This window comes from Hippoglossus hippoglossus, chromosome 21, assembly GCF_009819705.1.
Source record: "Hippoglossus hippoglossus isolate fHipHip1 chromosome 21, fHipHip1.pri, whole genome shotgun sequence".
Taxonomy (NCBI): domain Eukaryota; kingdom Metazoa; phylum Chordata; class Actinopteri; order Pleuronectiformes; family Pleuronectidae; genus Hippoglossus; species Hippoglossus hippoglossus.
Genome location: NC_047171.1, coordinates 20,865,713 through 20,887,433, shown reverse-complemented (window position 1 = coordinate 20,887,433; position 21,721 = coordinate 20,865,713). Strand labels below are relative to the sequence as shown.

The 21,721-nt window shown below is 41.4% G+C and overlaps 1 protein-coding gene across 2 annotated transcripts in view; it reads right to left on the bottom strand.

Moving 5' to 3' along the window:
- Positions 1 to 938: 938 nt before the first annotated feature.
- The window catches only part of LOC117754605 (probable ribonuclease ZC3H12C), an 89,193-nt gene continuing 68,410 nt past the window's right edge, over positions 939 to 21,721 (bottom strand). The window contains exons 2-6 of one of the 2 annotated variants that reach the window (XM_034573603.1): positions 5,080 to 5,927; positions 4,292 to 4,431; positions 3,966 to 4,200; positions 3,384 to 3,484; positions 939 to 3,217 (exon numbers count right to left, since the gene is read on the bottom strand). In XM_034573603.1, coding sequence (XP_034429494.1) covers positions 1,737 to 3,217; positions 3,384 to 3,484; positions 3,966 to 4,200; positions 4,292 to 4,431; positions 5,080 to 5,825 — 2,703 coding nt within the window. In that variant the 5' untranslated portion in view covers positions 5,826 to 5,927 and the 3' untranslated portion in view covers positions 939 to 1,736. Of the gene's footprint in view, positions 3,218 to 3,383; positions 3,485 to 3,965; positions 4,201 to 4,291; positions 4,432 to 5,079; positions 6,092 to 21,721 lie in introns of those variants that run through there. The other variant, XM_034573604.1, reaches the window with a different exon arrangement.

The following is a 21,721-nucleotide window of genomic DNA, read 5'->3' as shown; positions in this document are numbered from 1 at the left end:
TGTTAAAGATAAGGAATTGTTTCCCATTTTTGCTGTGATTTGACATTTTATTGATGATATAATAAATTGCTATAATAATAATACTGATACTGAATATTACTTAGTTCAAAAGATTGGTCTTTGAAAGTAATATGAATATATTTATCGCTGTGTAAGTGTTTGTATAAATAGCCTATTTCAAAATTTGTGTTAAACCCACAGACTGTAAAGATGAACGACAACCCATTGTGTAATGAAGCTTCAATATCTCAAATACAGGTGGCGCCGTTTTGCACTTTTGATGTAATTTGGGGCCAGAGTCTGTGCAGTAGTGATTGTGGAGTGGAGCCGTGGCATCAAGGTCCGAATGCTTGGCCCACATACCCACTGTCTACAGCCCAGAATTATTGTCCGTTGCCCCCAGGGGCCAATTCCTTGTTAGAATATTGATGCGCCATCTACTAATATGGAGGGGGAGGCGTTTATGACCTATACTGCAGCCAGCCACCAGGGTGCGATCAACATGATTTGGCTTCACTTTAGGGGAGCTGTCATGTCGGCCATCTTTATACATTCTAGGGTTAAACCACTGAGTTTTAATCTAACCAATCAGATTATTAGTGCCTCCAGGTAAAGTTTGTTGGGACAAAAAAGTAGCACATCTATTAGTGTCCCCACTGTGGTGACAGTAATTCTCTGGTAACAGAATCTGTTGGAAAATTTTTAAAAAGTGTTTCCCAGATTCTTGCCAGACGGTTTCTGGCATTTTCAAGACATAAGAGTGAGACCCTGCAGGAGGCAGCGAGACTCTCCACTGGTGTGCCCGACATTCACACACATTAAAAAGGTGATAAATTAACACACATTTCATATTAGAATGAAGGAAATTATACCAACCACCTTCCATCTAAACATTTCTGGTGACCAGGCTTTTGACAGTCACTTTGATATGACTTCATTTAAAGAATGGGAAAAGAACAGAGGGCTGGTTATTGAAAAAAAATCCGCAATGAAAGCTGATGAGCTGTGAAGTCAGCTGACAGAGCTAAACTCTAACAGAGGAAACAATTCAAAAGAGAACAACGGCTCAGGGTTTTTCGACCGGACTTTCAGCTCTCTTCTTTTTGTGGGTGCTGCAAAGTTTCACTTCCCTGTGGGGGGAAATCCACAAAACATCACCAGAGCAGCTGATCTGTCACCTGTCACAGTAGAAAAATACAGTGGGAAGTTATTGGCGATGAGGCGATGACAATCGATGTTGTTGTCGTCTCAGTGAGTGGAGAATCTCTCACAGATCTCATGGACGAATTTGAACAGTACTTATACCCTGATATGATTGCCCCCCCCCCCCCAAATAAAATAACGTTAACAAAAAGTGCCAAAAACATAATAAATTTAAAATATGTAAATAACTTAAAATATAACAAATAAATTAATTCAAAATGAACAACACTGTCACCCTTACACATTAAAAAGCCTCCCTAAGCACACTGGTGTCTTAAGTGCTGGAATTCGACATATAGAAAAATATGGCAATTTCGGGGATTTCCCTTTACAAAAACACCATCAAAATTAATGACACAACTTTCCTGCAGTGCAAATAAGCTGTCCATAAGCATCACCGGCTTAGGGAGCCTTATATCTTATGGTTTTGGCTTGTGTGTGTCCAACCTGACTTAAATAATTAAGATAATTGCAGTGGATGACTCTGCAGAAGAGACTTCAGTTAGGACGAAGCTGTAATCTAATCCTCTTTGCTAGATTTGCATTTTCTCCATCAAAATTGCAGCTGCGAGCTCCTGAGCATCCATCACATGAGGGTTTCTTGTCATCACCATTCTCACTAAATCTGGAGGGAAGATGCAACACAAGTTAACAAACATCCTCTCTCTCAGATCCTGGTATCGACCCAGGGTTGGGGGATCCTGGTGCTGGGACACTGGGGGCAGGTCGCTTTTGTGGGGAGAGATGGATGTGAGGGGCAGCTGCGGGAGCGGTGGAAGACTCGATGTTGAGAGGCCATGGGGCGATGAATGAGCTTCCCTCCCCCTGCTCTGCAAGGCAAACAGATCATAGCAGGACTTGGGCGACTGCTGGTATTGGGGCTCCCAGTTTATGTGCGGCAGTGGTTGTTGGTTTAGTGAAGTGTAGTTTCGTCGGGAATGAAGTGGTGACCCTTCGTACACTCGGGAGTCTGGGAACCCACCATCCTGCCAAAGGGAGCCCATCAGATTTCGGCCAAGGGAGGAGCTCTGAGAGTGGGAGTGGGCAGGCGAGGTCTGGGGTGGGCATCGTGGACTAGCTGGGAATTCCCCTGGAAAACAGCTCGGTGACGAATACTGAAGGTGGGGTGCAACATAGGCCGATGGGCTTTTGAAAGGATGTGGAGATGCGTGACACGTAACAGAAGATGAAGGGTCTTCCCAGCCAAAATCACGCTGTCTTTGCAATGCTAGAGGAATGGGATAGCCATGAGGAGCACGATGGCCCAATCCAGGTGGGACACGACTTGTAGGACGGGTGTACTGGCCAGAGCAGTGATGATGGTGATGAGGATGGTGGTGGTGATGGTGGCACTTGGGGCCATCATCTAATAAGGGATCAGGGGAGAAGGAGTCCGAGCTGACGCTGCCTTCACTGCTACAATCTGACAGCAAGCCTGCTCGCAGATCAGCTGGGAAGAAGCATTCATGACTTTGTGGCATAACCAGATTGAGGCTTGAATATGCCTTTACCAGAGAGCTGTAGCCTACCTCTGGAGACTGACATCTGTGGTAAGTGTCGGCCTGACTTGGTCCCGAGGCTCCAGCAAACCTGGAACTTCCCCCAGGGTATTCCCATTTGTCCAGGTTTCCTGATGAAGGAGGTGCCCCTGGAGCAGGATACCCTAAAAATTTGATGCTACAACTATTGCTGCTGCTGCTGCTGCTGCTTCCCTTCTGTCCTTCCACTTTGGACTGAACCTGAAGCCTGTCTTCCAGGAGGTCACTGAAGGAGCTTCGGGGGCTGGGGTTTGGTTGTTTCTTTGGAGTGCCCTGACTTGGCTCGGCCTCAGCCATTCTGTGACCTTGACCAGGACTTTGGCTCTTTATCATCAGGGTGTCTTCCAGCAGGCCTCTGGAAGTGGCTGATGAAATTTTGGCACTGGCTCGGAGCTCATCAGCCACGGCACGCTGGGGCTGGCTGCCTCTTTCAGGATGGTAAAACTTGCACTTGTGGCCATATGTGCACTTCTTCCCTACAAGAAGAAACAAAAAGAGTTATGATTAATGTACTGGAATATTTTTTTTTTACATCTTTGTAGAAAGTATTTCTTTCTTTCTTTATCTCTAGTATAAAAATACTGAGTGTACTTAGGGCTTATTAATTCTAGAGGTGTTTTGGTACATGAATGGATATTTTACCATAAGGGCACGGCTGCTTCCTTTGAATAACAGGCCTCTTCCTTAGAAAGTTGTCCAGACTGGGTCCATGACGTCCTAGTGGGTCATCTGGTGGCATGAATCTAAAAACACAACCCCACATTTTTGATCATGCATCACTGAGGATTCATTGACTGTGACAGCAGCAACAGAGACTGCACCATGGATATTCTGCAGTGAGGAACCCTAACCCTACGGATGCCTGTGTTACATTTTTAAGATCACAATACATTGCCTGTGCCTGGTCGCTTTTACAGTGTATTCAAATGACAAGTGAATACCAACGCTTGGTGGTTTGAGCAAAAGAACAAAAATGTAGATTGTAAAGAGGGGACTCATTGGAGCAAAAAGGAAGAGAAGTAATCAGTGATGAGGAAATGAAAGTGTCTGATAAGTAAATAAGGCATTCTCAGATAATTGCCCTGCAAAAAGGCATTGTGAAAAATATTGTCTGCAACAATGGATTGTAAAAGTGCATTTTAGTGTTCGGACACAAACTGGATGAAATTTTTCCTTGGAAATAAACTAAAGCTTTTAAAGTCAAAGCATTTGTGAGTTTCTTACTTGTCATTTACAAAGGAGTACATCAGCAGACGCTCATCGATGAATTTCTTCCACTCTGGCTTCTCATTGGCAAGGTCGCGGTAGTTGTCATTAGAGACAATGATGCCGTCGGACTCGTAGGCCAGTTTGACGATGAAGCGGTCGTCGTAGCAAACTACACGACGTCCCTGCACACGTCGAGATGGAGTGAAGACCAGGATCTTCTCTTTCTCTAGTCGCCTCAAGATCTCCTGGTCTGAAGAAAGAGAGGGGGTGATGGTAAATTGTATCAAAGAAGATAAAAAATCCCTCCAAAGCACATTTTCTTTCTAAAAATTGAAAGTTACCTGTGATGAGAGCATCGGGCCGCGACTGCTCTTTTCTCCAGGCAGGAACAAAAACAGTGATGTCACGGTGACCTCGTTCTAAGAACCAATCAACAGCCAGCTGGATGCCTTGACACGAGAACACTTCCTTATTTCCGTGACTGCAAGAGCAGATAAAACATGTTAAAGGCAAATTCAGTAAAATAAAGGTAAACAAAGAGACATTTTTTTGGGGAAAATATCATTACTTCATGGTACAGAAACTTGGATCGAAAGCTCATAATGTTACAAGCGTTTTGGATTAATTCTCAATTTGTTAAGACATTTTTGAGACAGTTTCACAGATAAAATATTTTCTCCCTTAACATCTGTGTGATGTTTACAGTGAAACTCTAAGATAACAATAAGTTCCATGTGACGCCAGTGGGTGTGACCCCATCTTTCTTCATTGCTCACACAAATACTTTAAAGGAGACAAGTTTAAGACTTGATGGAGACGTAATAGAGAACATATAATAATACAAATAATAACTTTAATTTATATTGTGCCTTTCAAGAGACCCAAGGACGCTTTACATGTGTCAGTGGGGATCAAAGACAAAAATATGGTTGCTAACTTGGAGACTGTCGCTTTGTTGCCGACAATGGCTTTGTTTAATTATATTAATTGAATTTTTTTATATATTTTGTTTTAAATTGGTCATGTTGGTGAATAATATTATATAATTATCTAATTTTTGAATGGGTAAATGGATCATTGGAGTCATTGTGTGAAATTTCCCAAACTTCAAAAAGCTTCTCTTCCTCACCTCATGGCTACGTTGCTCCCATCCACCACAACAGGCCGAAGGTTATCTTTGTCCTCCAGCAGCTGGGACGCACACAGCAGCCGACAGGAGTCCAGAGAGGAGCTGAAGGAGGAGGAGGAGGCCAAAGAGGATGATAAAGAGGTGGAGGGAGACTGGTAAACAGTCGCACCTCCTTGCTGCTCCATCTCTGTCTTGGTTCCCAGTTTGACCAGCTCTCCCAGGATGTCATTGATGAGTGCGTCTGTGCCCAGTTTCCTCAGCACCAGCAGCACCAGCTCCTCAGAATAACCTAGCTTGAGAGCAAACTCCACCTTGGTGCGGCAGTCAGTGACAGGGTCGGTCGGAGCTGCTGTTTCTGGCTGTGTCAGGTCCAGCCTGACCGGCTGACAGGCAGAGGAGGACTCTTGGTGGTGTTGGTGAGGCTGATCTCGATGAGGATTTTGAAACTCTGACCGATTCTGGATTCGCTCATCTTCACTGTCGGATACTGCACTCTCCTCTGATAAATTACTGCAACTACTGCTGCTGCTATAGCTTGAGTGAGTACTAAAACTATTACCACTACTACCAATACTGTTGTTACGTGGGGCACCAGCTCTGACCTGCGAGATTCCTACATTCCCTGCATCGGTTGCAGTGCTCAGACTCCCCTGACGCTCAGCACCTTCCACATGGAGGTAGTCCAGATCCAGCTCCAGGCTGAGGATGTGGCCTGTCCCATCCTCCAGATGGTCCTTCAGGCCCATGAAGCCGTCTCATGCATCCAGCTCCACGCCCTCCGTGACCTCCCGGGCACCTAAGCGACCCCACCGTTACTGCCGATGGTTAACAGTTCCCTGGGAGTGAAGCTTGAGGGAGACACAAGAGGGGATGGTTAAGTTACGGAGAACTGCATTCAAGTGAAAGTATGCAAGAAAAGCTGCCCATCAAGTTTAAAGATCAAATTACTCTGCTCTGGTTGTTCTGCAAAACACCTACAGATAACCACTTCTTCTTCTAACAAGGACAAAGCCTTTAGCTGCATCTTTTCCCTGCACCCAGGATTCACCATGATCTAGCTCCACCCATATAGTTTGCATATTAAGATCTAACCACACAACTGACATAACAAGAACACTTACTCACACCAAGTCCCACATGGATGCATAAGTAAATTTAATTAAGTCTACTGCCACCCTGCCTGCTGCTCCACTTCTATTGATTTGCATTTTAGAAGCTCAGACCTGAGACAATGGATTACATACCTCCTCACTGACATTCACATAATTACTGGAAACTACAGCCAATAATGCATCAGTCAGTGAATAACACTAACACCAAGAATAAAGTATTTTCTTAATGTAATCAAATAATGCACAATGATGTCTGGATTCTTTACATTGTCACACTGTGCATGTTCTTGCAGTTGTGTGAGAACACAATGATGTTGCCTTGCCCAAGGTTATCATTAGTGACATGCTCATCAGTAAAATCTAAAAGATCAAGTGTCGTCTAGCTTGTGTGACGGGAAGGGAGACTATGATTATGGTTTGGCACCTGGTGTTGTCTAATATACAAAAACATTCCCAACCTTGCAGTGTACTGGCTCCACGTCAAAACACAACCCATCGCTCATTCATGATGAACACATGAGTGAAGATACATGCACACGGCTGCAATTTAAAACAACAGAATCACAAACTATATCCGATTCTTTTTATTTTAGTGCGAGTTACGAACCCATTGTGCTGACAGAGAAAGAGCACGATTCAGCCTCTTCCTGGGTTATCGCTGAATAATCTAACAGGAGGCTTTGACAAAGTGCTTAAAAACCTTCAGGTCTTGAGTCCTGCAATTTCAAACACGAAGCATTACGCTGATGTTATTGTGAGCAGTAATATTTAGAGTAAAAACTATGTGTAGTTTGGTCAATGGAAGCAAATAAGACAAGCAGACAAAGTTGTTTTGGTGTGCACACATGGTGGCACCAAGATATGAGAGAAGCTGTACAAAAGTTATAGTTGTATGCACGGTATAAAGGCAGTTACTAAAGTGTGACATATTACTTGTTTATTTTTAAATGTGCGTGAAGGGAGGGTCCTAACAGAATTTGAGGATGTAGTTATTCTTTCAAAAAAATGCTTCTGATTGCAGAAACTAACAAAGTGTTTAAAGGTTTTTCAGTGGCTAAGATGTGAGAACTTGAGTCTGGAGTCTTTTCCAAACAATCCCTCCTTGAATCTACACAGTCATAGTGTAACTTTTACAATATTACAAGGAGATAAGGTATCACTGATGCTATATATACGAATGATGCCACAGATGCCACATGCAGATAGACATGAGGACATGTGTCGTCCAGAGACAGGAACACTGTGCATTTGCCTCAATATAAGACATATTTTTGTGGAAATAACATTTAAAACCTGGAATGGCACTCAGTAGAGAGCGTACTGTCCCTTTAAATTCAGTCAAGCTGCACCGAATTTCACATTTTCATAGATATCACCGAAATAAGATTTTCCATCAAGATTAACATATAATTCTCAAAGAATAAAAAAGAAATGCCCCATATCTATGGTACAGGAAGTGGGGATTGGTGTGTTTGTTATTTAGCAGAATTACACCAAAACTACTGGAGAGATTACCACAAAACCTTGTGGAAGGATGCATGAATAATGCATGTATATTTAGGGAGCTGATATCTGTAGGTAATCAAATTTGGTGAAACTTGATTTAATTTAATTTAAGGGACTGTTGGGCCCTTTGCGGAGGTCATTCTAGTTACAAGCACATTTTTAGATCAGAGTGAAATGATGCAGAGTGAAGCAGTGTGCAAAAACAGAAAAGTGCAATGCAGTTTGAACTAATATCAAACTTCAGGACTGAAAGTTAACCATCTCAAATTCACATACTAACAGTAAATTTCACTCATAAGACATTAAGCTTCCAACTTTAAACATAAGGGGTGGTTTCCACTTCAGTGTGAAAGTGAATGAAGCTGTAATGATCTTTTAGGTCCTTTTTCTCCACAGAGTCTGACATGCCGCCCCCGCGGGGATCCAAGCAGCGGCTGAAACAAAGAGCGATCTGCTGCTGTGGGCAATTGCTCAGTTACCCCTTAAAAAAACAACATGTGTTCCTTTGCTTGCACATTGCCACAGTATTAAGGACACACACACACACACACACACACACACACACACACACACACACACACACACACACACACACACACACACACACACACACACACACATTAAAACACAAAATAACCTTACTTTACAAAGGGTTCCTTTAAGCGTTCTTTATAATCAGATCTAGTTTCAGTTTTGTTTGTTTGATGCATAATTTCCCCCTAAGTACAAGATAAGGCCTTTTGTTCATTGTGTCGCAGATTATCTAAAATATGAACAATGTGCTCATTCTTTCAGTCGCCTATTCTTGCTTTTTTTGCACAAAGAGGGCTTTGCAGAAATCAACTGGCAGTGAAGGATCAGTTGTGTGATACCTAGAGTCGATAAATCACCTGAGATCACTGGTATGATGTGGACAGAGAGGCTGTGGGTCTGCTTGACTGGAAATAACCTCAAAGGGACTTTCACAGCATCAAACCGCTCCCAGGACTGTGACAAAATGATTTTGAAATGTCTCAGCTGTTAACAACTTTGTTCCTGCCCACAAATACAGGGAAAGTACACACAGGGAAAGTATCATACGATCTTTATCTGCGATGCTGCTTCACATAAAGTGGAAATATCTCAGGCTCAGTTTTACTGCTGTTTATATGGAAAATCATCCCAATTTGAGTGAAGCAGAAGGAAATAAAGTGGATCCACAGGACTTCACTGAAGAGCAGCCACCGTGGTCACAAGCCCCGATGATTGTGATGATTGTGGGAAAATTGACAAGAACACTTTCTCGGAAGTTGGCGAAAATATTTTTACACGAGTGGCAAAGCCGATGATGTAATTGCTTATAAACCAAGTAACATACTTTTGCAATCAGCTGTAGATAGTAGCTTTTAGTATGAAATTGTCAAATGTCACCTTTGCAATGTTCATCTCCCAAAAGCACCTAACATCACGTTTCAACCAACAGTGACATTTTTATGAGTAATGTGCATAAGTTTTGACTGTAACACCTGATCATTTTCTTATTATGCAAATATTGCAGAGAGGTGTTATTTAAATTATATGTTTTTTACAGAGTCTTTTTTTTTTCTGACGTTACAGCACATGAACACACCAGAGATGGAACCATGACTTCACAACTCAGCCAATAGGACGGTCCGAGGTGCTTTCTCTGTGATTCCCCCTAAATAAAATCATTTTCCTTTTTTTATCAGGTGGGCGGACTCCGAGCAAGAGGGGAATGGCACCTATGGCAAGAAAGAGCGAATGTGTTTCGTGTGTTGTTTGAAGAATGAAGAGTTTTTAAATTGTGGAACATTTTCCACAATTTTTGAGCACGGGTGTCACATTCACCATCCACTCATCCCTTGTTGATTGCCATGACATTTACCTGGTTTGGATTCCTCCACCAGCTCCCTGCTCTGCCTGTCTGAACTCGGGTTAGGGTTAGCCCTAAACTTCGGTCAAGCTTTGACAATAAATAACCTTGAAACCTCGATTGTTTCCAAGTCTGTTTTCTACACTTTGGGCCTCAGAGAAACAAAACATCTGCCTTTAACGAAACATTTTTAGGGCCCGAGCACTAACACTGGAATTGCTCCAATTAGTAGTGCTTTGTTTCTCACTTTTTCACTTGAATGGAATAAAAAAGTAAATGGCACATATTTAGTTTGAATTCTTAAAAATGATTCACCGCAGACTTATTTTTATCCATCAGACTCTATGTGTGGTTATATTTCAGAGACATGTAGAGAGAAGTTTCTTGGATGTGGAGCTAAAGTGCCACAGAGCAGGGGCCTCTTTATGTCCCGACTCCTCGTGTCTAAGCTGCCGCGCCGCTGTTTGTCACCCTGAATGCCACAAGAGAGCTGGAATAATTTAGTTCGCCAACAACAAAAGAGGCACAAAAGGAAGGAGTGAGAGTGTGTGTGTGTGTGTGTGTGTGTGTGTCAGGGGGTGGGGGAAAGAAGTGTGTCTGGCTTGCCGTCCTTCAACAATGCAGCTGCCACCCAATCTGTCCTCCTGTGACGGGAGCATTGTTCTCTCGGCCTGAGCAGCGTGCACAGACGGAGACTGGGGGGGGGAATTAGTCCCCTTCACCCCCACCAACACTCACACTCACACACGCACACACATACACATACACACATATGCACACACTCATTCACATGATGCCTGATAATTCAGCAGTCACACCAGCCTCAGTCACAGGTCGTCAGACAGAATCTCGGAGGAGTCAGCAGAAATATGACAGACACACAGCAAGTGTAAATCACCCAATCAGAGGCACTCAGCTACTTTCTGGGTCTGTTCATTGTGGCCTGAATTTACAGCCTTTTATTTTAGAAACTAACCATGAATTTTAGAGATAAGTATAATGTGAGCAAGGTACGAAAAAACTATATAAAATCTGAAAGAATCCCAAATATCTAGAAAAAGTGGACTCACTTAAGTCTAAAATATATCCATAAGTGTCTAAGTGTCAGAATTAGCTTTAGTCTAATATTTGCTGATATAGATAAATGTTCAGTCACTAGACATTCATTGTTTAAATATGGAAATATTTCAATTCTGACACTGTGATGGTTTATGTTCATGAGTTGAGGATACACTCGATAAAGATCCAAATTCTCATAATACAATCCCAAAATATTTAATTTCAAATATGTTTTGCCTTTTATTGCTAAACCATCATTACTACAGAAATATCTTGACAATAGTGTATTAATACATCAATGTTAAGCTCAATGAACTTTATAAAATACAGAAAACAGATTTCTTCTGCTTAGACCTAGTTTAATGTGCTGCAGAGTAAAAATGTTCAGCACCAATAACATCTGCTACTTAAATAAATGTATATATAATAAGGTATGTGCAGGAAGATTTACCTTTAAGATGTTTTTAACAACATGATTCTGCTTTTCCAAAATATCAAAATGATATTGTGGAAAATGACACACCCTATTGATATTTCAATATAAAATACTACAGGACTCCAGTCACTAGTTAACAGTGTTCTCTGCACATCAAAACAAAAAGTGATCACATGAATGATCAGCATCATGGTTTTTTCTATCATGTCAACATACTATATTAAAAATAGCTGAATAAAGATTTTCTGTATCCAAAAATGTTTGTTTTTAATTATAATAAATTAATAATAATAATAATAACAATTACTTAAAATACAGTTGCATGTATTGCCTTCAGCCTCATACAGGCAACAGCTTTTCTGAAAAACAAGATATATTTGAAAAACTTTATAACTATTTTAATCTGCTATGAATTAATTCAGATTTATGGCTTATAATTTATAGTGCAACATTTGTTTTTAATTTCTCTTTATTATTATGGGGATTATATATCAACACAACAAAAACAATGAAGGACAATGCTTTTGTGAGACTGTAAACTGAACCACTGTCCAGGCTTTTTAATTCCAAATGTATAACAGAGAAAGAATAAGTCATCTCTCAAATAATGTATATGTTTAGAGGGAGGTGTGAGTCCTTCCACAGAGAGCAGATGCGGCCTCGACCTCAGTGACCCAGCCTGCCTGCACTGCCTCTGCACTGTCCCCCTCTGTGCGTGTCACGATCCAGGGTTAAGGAGGGATGAGCTCCCCCGAGGCCAGACCGAGGGAACACCGGTCCCTGAGGGCCACCGGATGGCTGAGCCCAGTGGTGAACCAGTCTGCCACACCGGTGACCGACTGGGAGGGGGGACAAAGGGGGTGTAGAGGGTGGGGTTGTATATTTATATATATATATATATATATATATATATATATATATATATATATATATATGGGCAACAGGGGCAACAGATGCCTGCTGAAGCCACAGGGGACCCCCGTGAAAGCATCCTCCTCCCCCTCCTCCCTCTCTCCCTCTCCTACTGCTGCCCTGCAACTGGTGGTGTCCATATTCGTCCTCAGCGTCACATATCAACACTGTCTGTCATGTGAGACTTTGAGGTAGGGGGTTGAGGGTATCGCTCTCACTTTCACCTCCTGAGCTGTGCAGACTCTCAGTTGGCTGAGTCACCTCCATGTTAATAACGAAACCCGGGATCAGACACGTCACAGCCACATCCAATAATACATGAGCAAATAGCAACCGTTAATTACACTATTCTCTAATTGAGGGATTCATTTCATTTGAGTGAGAATCAAACTGTTCCTTATGTTGTGGAACAACCCAAAAGACACCAAGCTTTCAATTTCACTTTATAATCAAAATCCCACTGAAATGGAAATGAAATAGTAAGCATTGTCTGTCCATTAATTAAACAATTTAGTTTGGTTTTTAAAAAATGATTTGCAGTTTTTAACTCGTAAAACAGATTTGAGACAAAACAAACTATTATAAAGGTTTTGTTTTGTCTGGGTAACTCTTTCTAGATGAGGCCTTTCTCCATACATGATGGACACAATTATTCACCACTGCACATATAGGCTGTTGCTGCTGTTAAAATGATTGATATCACTGATCAGCCAAATCAAGTTTTTAATATTATGTCTGATCAAGTTTGACTTTAAACACAAAATATTTTGTAAAAGTTATAGATAGCTCTGAGTAATTATTTCCAAACCAGCCATATAAACACATTGATCGGCCTCAACAAAGCCATGATAATGTTGCTGATCGCTGTTTATAGACAATATATTTTTGGTAGTTGTGGTCATGGAGATTTTATGATAAAAACTATAATCAAGCAATCAATCGAAAAATGCTGCAATCCATGACTAAGCATAACAGCAGAGCTTTCAGTATCATTCAACATGCAAAATTCAGGCTCACCCAAGGCAAACACACACAAAAATAAAATAAATAAAACTTACCACACAGCTGGTGAAACAGTGAGTCAGCAAAAAGGTTTTTAAAAAACTCTTACAATTGCCTCCCCTGAAATGTTAACTCTGAAGAAGCAACTTTCCAGAGTTGGTGATGATAAAATCGTCTGCATGTGCAACAAAATTCCTTTTTAATGCAAAACAGTGAAATTTCAGTATCCACCAGAGAACTGGAAAAAAGTAAAGCTGTCAATCCAACTGGGTTTTTTTAGTGTAGCAGCAATCCTAAGAGATCAGCCTCCAAGTTCTTCTTTTTGGTTGAGAAGCAGAGTGCAGTGTCCTGAAGCTGCAGGTTTCACAGTGTGAATGACAACAGATGGAGTGTGAGGCATCTACCATCCCCTCCTCTCACCGAGGCGGCCCTCTGACCAATAACAAGGCAGGAATCTGACCACAAACACACACGTCTCACTTTCCTGTGTTCACCAAAGCTCAGTCTGTACACACAGCAGTCAGCCAACTCTCCACCAATGAAAATGGACTTTAAGATAAACTAGGATAACTCCACCCTCTCCACCCCCCACCCGAAACCTCACAGATACACACACACAGACACACACACACACACACACACACACACACACACACACACACACACACACACACACACACACACACACCACCAGCCCATCCGCCGGCTTGAGCCATGAATGGACGAGAAGGCGTGAGCTGACAATGGTGAGGAGCGGGACACAAAGGAGGGTCCTCGGCGGGCAGCTGCACACAGACACACCATGCTCAGGGCCATTACACACACCCAAACACACACACACACACGCTTGTGCACGTGTGCCCTTGCACACACCACACACACACACACACACACACACACACACACACACACACACACACACACACACACACACACACACACACACACACACACACAAATACAGATACATGAGGAGAAAGAGCGAGTAAAAAAAAACCCCACAGGACCCAGAATTGAGCCATGCGGAACACCTGGCTCACTGGGGACGGCTGCCGCCTTCGACCTCTTTGTTTCATGGGTGGGGGATTGGTTTGACTCAGACAATGAGACAAATTATGTTAAAAGTAGTGTGTGCTCCCAAAATGGGTGTTAGAAGTGCAATTGCCTGTGTGTGTGTGTGTGTGTGTGTGTGTGTGTGTGTGTGTGTGTGTGTGTGTGTGTGTGTGTGTGTGTGTGTGTGTGTGTGTGTGTGTGTGTGTGTGTGTGTCTTACAGAAAGTTAGCAGGTGGAGAGAAGCTGTGAAGCAAAAAAGCCTTCAAACTAACAAGCAGCAGAAAAGGAGAAGAGTAGGAACAGACAGAAAGCAAGAGTAGGGCTTTATTGTTCGGACATGGCCCTGATAAAATGGCGGCACCTTTTCAAAGACCTCCGAATGTGATGAGGGGTTTTAATTTTAGGCTCAGAGTAAATTAGAAACAAAGACTGGCTGCCTATCAAGCTGGACTTTAACAGATCCAGTTACAAGGCGATTTAACTTTCAGAGAGAAGGACGTAATTTTTTCAACAACGTCAGTGAAACAAAAAAGATTTACTCTTCCTTAGAGGAGAGTTCAGAAAATTATGATTATAAACCAAAATAACCTGTCAAAATCAATTTAATCCATGTCTAATTATGCATTCAAAATTAGCGAGAAGCACAAACGCAATAAAATCAAGTAAATCATATTGCTACTTTAATAAAGGTGAGATGGTTGTCTGGACACTAAATATCATATTTCAATAGATTCCGGAAAGGTGAATTCAGATAACCACCAAAGTCAGTAGGATTCATCCTCTGGGAACCGTGAAAGTCTGAACAAAGTATCACAGCGATCCATCCGTTATTGAGATTAAGGACATTGCCCTGTTGGTCCAAAGTGGTGGATAAACCAATATTTCCATAAAGTCATGATTCAACTATGCTTTTTTCCATCATTGTTTATTAGTGATTCTAGTTTGGGGTATTAATTAAACCTGAACACTTTTTCAGTGTCTCAGTGTTTCATATCTCAGCCCATTCTGTTTCTGTTCTTTTCAGTTTTATCTGCCATTTTTACCACCATTCTGGAACTCCTGTTTTCTGCCTTCATTCCTTTATTTGGCTGAAAAAAAACAACAACTTTAACCAACCAAACTCATAAATATCCACACAGAAACTCAGATTATCAAATAGATATCATATTAAGATGGACTATGTGTCAAAATGAAGCCAAAATATCTGAATGCTGCCATCCTGCACTTTAGGAGCCAGAGTCTGTACAGTCGCGCTCAGGTGATACAAGTGATAGTGATGTGCCATAACATCACATGATACAAAGAACGAAGCCTTAAGTTTTGAGTGAACCACAAGCCGACCGTAACACAAGATATTTATGTGTCTGAAATCATGTCTGCATTTGATTTTTTACTACTGTAATTAAACACACAACCGATTGAAACATCTGAGGCCACCGGTACGGATGGCTTAATGCCAGCCTGGCAAACAGGTGATATAATGGGCAGCAGGCCTTTGCATGTGTTACCTAAACAAACTGCAAACATTAAAGAATCTTCAGACCCGCTGATGTGTTTTAACTCCTCTTGCTGATGAAAAGAAAAGGATGTCAGAAAAATCTTCTTCAAACAAGAGAGTAAACAGGGGCCCCAGATCACCTGGTAAAGTGGGCCCCAATATATTGAGGATTGAGTCTTCCCTCTACACTCTTAACCTGACTTCTACATTTTACATGACAGATTTACAGTGTAAATAAAGGCAACAAAATATCCCCCAAATTATACGGTTAAAAAGCATCCATGCATCCTCTGGAACATGCAAATGTATAACATTGGTTATTTTAAGTTATTCTAGTAAATGTCATTGATATTGCTCATGCAAAGTCACCTCTATTGAACACAGTGTGTGTTCGGCCTCAACCAGTTGGAAAGACTAGTTCTAAGTTATTTCACTAAACACGCCTGCAGCGTGATTCACGGTTATTATCATTCCTGCTGTGGTCTGCTCTCCAGGCACAGTGTGGCATGCAAATAGTTTGAAGCATGTGAACATTACTGATATTTGAGACTGATGCTTCACGGCTTCTTTTTGTGCTGCTGCCTTTATCCAAAATACAAAAACGTATTAAAACCTATAGGAATATAAACTGCTCAAAGATTCAATTACAATATTGAGGAAGGTGCATGTACATCTGTATCTTGTCATGAATGTAGTTTTCATTGTTCCTCTGTGGGTGAGCACTAAGTTACAAACCAACAATGTATCAGTATTAGAATGATAAAACAATGTTGTCAGTCAAACAGTTAATTTATAACATTACAGTCACTTCAGTGTTGATTTTCCTCCATCATCCACCCCTGCCCCCGCACCCCCCTGACTTGCAGTGACTCCTTAATTGGGGCTCAGCTGACAGGTTTTTCCCTCGGGGAGCAGGAGCCATGTGGACCATCTGCTTCTAATCGCAGGATGAACAGGTGTCCTGCTCCCGCCGCCTGCCCGCGCCGCACCGAGCCTCTCCAACGCAGCAAAGTGCAGCACGCCGCTGGGAGACTGCTGTTTACACAAGATAAATCTGAGTAGTTCTGTTTGACCTGTGCTGCATTTCTACCTCAAACATAAGAGGAAACATATGGATACACAACCTTATCTAACAGAGTGATCACAGCCATGAACGTTTGACCAGTGCATCTATGCAATAGAAATATTTAGCAAAAACAGATCCATATATTTTCTATATAATCCAACCGAATAATCCAGAACCATCTATGTCTTCATTAAATGAGGGAGTTGTAAAGGGAACTTTACTATTACATTACTATGAAGTAATTTCCCATAGTAACTGCAAGATCTTACTTTGATCTGACCTGCCAACAAGTTCATATTTTTCTTTTGTTTGTGTGTTACTTAGCAGGATTACATAAATACTACTAGATGGGTTATCATCAAATTATGTGCCAGGTAAGAACCTATCAAATTTTGGTGTGGATCTGGATCAGGGAGCAGATAATTGTCATTTAGGAGCACAGTGTGTGAGTTACAACCACAAGATTTTAAGACATGCTACATGGCTTTTAAACTGAAACAATAAATACAGAAAAGGAAGACAAATGAGGCTGGGATATGTATAATATTACAAAACTTGTCTGTGAGCAGCCTATTGCACAATTGTTTGCACAATTGGTGCAAACAGTGCTAAATATAATCAATAACTTATTTTATGAAAATGATTGTTTAATGTATTTTGTACAACAAACTAAGATACTAAGTATGTGGAAGAACATATGATGTGCACATAGAAAGTCCTCAGACAGGTTGTACATACATCAACATGAAGAATAGAAATAACAATGTAAAGTATAGTGTATCTTTTTCTGCAGCTGTATTCTGTGTGTGTGTCTAATATCTGAATCTTTGTGTCTTCCCTGCTTATTAATTTAACTAAGCCCTCATTTAGCACCATACTGGGGCACCACAGATCGAATAACAGTCTATGACAAAACCAACCTCCACCCAAAAACGTATATGTTTCACAGCAGTCCCCTCCAGAAGATAACGTGTTTGATCACATTGAACGTCCAGTGTTACTGAGTGACAAAAGAAGAAAGAGGAACAGGATGGAAGAAAGTGTATGTATGATAAGATAATCCACACAGAGGGGTGAACGTGTGCCGGTAAAGGAACAGCAGGAGCCGAGGCCCAGAGCGTAAACACCGATCCAGGCAGCAGGGATTACTGCAGCTCCCTTAATAACGCCTGAGAGGTGGATACAGGGAGAAGAAGCAGTTGTCCAGCTGGTATCATCCACACACACTTTACAGACATAATGCTATTCTAACAGCCCCCACACATGCTCCTATACCTATGAAGAGGGAAGCCAAATAAACAGGGCCAGGCCACATGGTGTGTGTGCGTGTGTGTGTATGTGTGTGTGTGTGTGTGTGTGTGTGTGTGTGTGTGTGTGTGTGTGTGTGTGTGTGTGTGTGTGTGTGTGTGTGTGTCGAGGGGGATGGGACAGGGTCATCAGACTTTGAAGGCACAAAAGGTTGGCCTTAGGCCCAATGCCCTCCGGGTCACCTAAGGAGGCAAGGAGGCATCATGAAAACACACACACACACACATACACACACCACCTGCTGTTCACCCAGGCTCATGTTTGGCGTAATGAAGATAGAGTGATTCAGCAGCCGGACACATTGCTGGGATTTACCACATGCAGGCCAATAAAACCAACCTGCTCAGCATGTTTGGAATCGTAGTTTTAAGTACAAATGTTTCAACTGAGGGTCATTTTTATCATCAGTCCGTCCTTATCGAATGCACAGTAGGGTGTGTTCAGGCGCACACTGATGACGTAACTTCACCCCTGGCTCCACTGTCTCTTTTATTTACTTGACAGGAATAAAACCCATTTGGTCATTTTAATACCTTTTTGTATCTTTTATTTTGATTAACGAGTATGCAGAAACAACAATGATTCAGAGATTTCAAAATAATGTAATATTTCGAGAATAAAGTTGTATAATATTAATATAAAAATATTTATTTTAGGAAGGAGAACCTGTGCTCGCCGTAGTTCAAATCCTTCTGGATCTAAAATCTTGAACCAGTCTCATTGTTTCTTGAGAAACTACAAAACATCTTTGTATATCACACCATTGTAACCGACCAATACCAAACATGTCCTTCACAAAAGAGGCAACTTCCTTAAAGTCTTTGTGTTTCTTTTTTCAGAATCAACTCAGTTTCTTGGATAATCTTTCCAAAGTCTGAAAAGTATTTTATTACCTATGACACCTGTAATAAAGTACAACTTAACAAGATGCTCCACATTCCTCATTTTAACGCAGGCAACAGACTGGTCATCGATTTTCTCCCTCTAAAACAACACGTAGCATAAAATAATGAATTTTCTCATGAATGTACAACTTTATTGGGAGAAATCTCACAACGTTATTTTCGAAATATTTTTTTCCTTTAAGGGGCCCAATAATATTCTGTCAGACTTTGATAATTCATTCAATTGGTTCAGAAAATCATCGCTTTTAATTATTTGCCGGGAAATTACTGCATCAGTCTAGACGCACAAACTTCTACCAGCACAATGACACACGACACAACGCACGCCATTGAAGGTTGAAGGGTGCTTCAGGTGAAATAACAAAATCAAACACTTTGCTATGACTTATACAGCATCTTGCTTCCTGGAGCACGATGATTTACAGAGGTTTATGCCGGAAAGACAACGACAGGAAATGGTCAGCAGAAATGTGGGAGTTTTCATGAGAATTTTACAATCATAGTTCTACTGTCAAGAGTGCATGCAGCCACACACACACACACACACACACACACACACACACACACACACACACACACACACACACACACACACACAAATTCACAGCTCCCTTATTAGGTCATGATAGATCGTCCCCACAGGGCCTGGCCTATTGAACAGTGTGTGTGTGTGTGTGTGTGTGTGTGCGTGTGTGTGTGTGTCTTGCTTCATAAGTGTGTGTGTGTGTGTCAGACTGTGCAGGTGCGTGAAAGTGTGTGTGTGTGACATCAGGGCGAGTGCCAGGTCAGTGGGGTCAGCGAGGAACAAAAGCATGGAGCAGCTCCCAGCTGCCGGGCCAAACATCATCCAGCAATGCCCCTCCCCTCCCCCTTCCTTTTCACTGGGAGCGTGCCGCAGTCCTGCTTCTGCTGACACATGCACATTTGAAAACACACATACACATACACACAACATACAGACCCACACTTGTCCCGCCCGGCAGTCCACAGTCACGGTGTAGAGCTCATTGCTGCAGGAAAAGAGGGTAACAAGGCACATGGGGACACAGGAGAACAGACATGGATACAAATCCGTAACACCGACTTACAGCCAGGATTTGTAGTTGAGTGTGTGACACTTTTGTTTATCGATTACAACTAATAGGGAGGTGGTCTTAGTAAACTCTGATGGATTTTAATGGAAGAGATTGGAGTTAATTTTGTGGGAAAATGTTTGGTTTCTCTATATTTTCGCAAGGTCACGACATTAAAGTGCCTTGAGATAATGTAGGTTATAATTTGGTGCAATACAAATATAGTTGAATTGATTCGGTTAGGGTTAGGGAACAAAACCACTTTAAAATAAATTATGAATAATATATAAACTAGAATGGCAATAAACTAGAAAGGTACAGAAGTCACAAAAATCTTTAAAAATGCCCCATTACATGATAAAGAAATTGCAAGATAGCATGTTTTTTTCACAGATTTCCAGGATCTTGATTAAATAAATCAGGCATGTTTAGAGGACTGATATCCATGAGTGTGTGGTATTTGGTACAGTTTGATTTACCACTGATTGGCCTTGGTAGAGGAAGCCTATGCGCTCTCCTGAGTAGCTGCTTGCTCTGTCGACTTCAGCCACTGATCACGTTTTTCTGTTTCGCATCATCACAGCTGTCAAACCACAGTGTGAGCTGTTGAGTCACTGAAGCAGACACATGATGACATGAGGCCGTCTGAAGACAAAAATCTGTCAAGACGGTGTCAACGTGTTCAATTTGCATCTCAGCAAAAAGAGCTCAAACAAAAAGGAGCTGTGTGTGTGTTGTACAACCTATACACCTCACACTGCTCCCAGTTGACCACTTGTACCTCACTCAGGTTTTAAACTAATTCAACTGTGCAACAATCACTTTCTATCTTTCTACGCTGTGTTTATTTTATTTACAATGTACATATTTCAATTTTTTATTGTTCCTTGTGTTTATATATTTTTTTACCTTTACTGAGTGTGTATTTCTCTTTGCCCCTGTAATACGGTAAATTTGGGTGGGAGCGATGAAGGACTTATCTTATCTTGTCATATGTTATTTTATCTTATCTTGTCTTATCTTATCTTATCTTATCTTATCTTATCTTATCTTATCTTATCTTATCTTTTCTGATCTTTTCTTATCTGATCTTTTCTTATCTCACCTCCTCATGGGTGTGAACGTAGTGTCTTTGTGATAAAACACTATAGAAATAACGATCAACAGTAAATGCACAATTACTTTATAGTCATTAATTATATATTTTACCCATATGATTATTTATATCATATTTTGTGAAGTGCTTATTGTATTTATGGTGCTGTTTATTATTTCTATAGGAAATGAGTGACTGAACTTTCACTTTCTCCTACAATTTTACATTGTCCTGTAAAACATTTTTATTTTTGACATTGCTATGGTTCCTTTTAATCTTCTGAAAGTATCAGTGATAGATTGTGTGTCGGATTAAAATGAGAACTTACTTTCACATGACATCCATCCCGTCCAGAGTCAAATCCCCCATCACACACACACACACACTGAGACACTGAGTCATGAAGAGCTGCTGCTTTAATAAACTGAGAGAGAGAGAGAGAGAGAGAGAGAGAGAGAGAGAGAGAGAGAGAGAGAGAGAGAGAGACCTTGTGGCCTACCTGCCTCAGTGTCTCCACCAAGTGGCCGTGATCATCCGAGAATTTGGAGGTGGAGTTGCTGCTATTTTTAACTCCAGTCTATCAATTAATCCTAAACCTAAACTAAGCTACAACTCATTTGAAAGTCTTGTTCTTAGTCTTCCACACCCATCCAAGAAACACCAACAGCCAATCATATTTGCTGTACTTTACCGTGCTCCTGGGGCTTATTCTTCTATTTATCAAACCTAGTCCTAAAGACAGA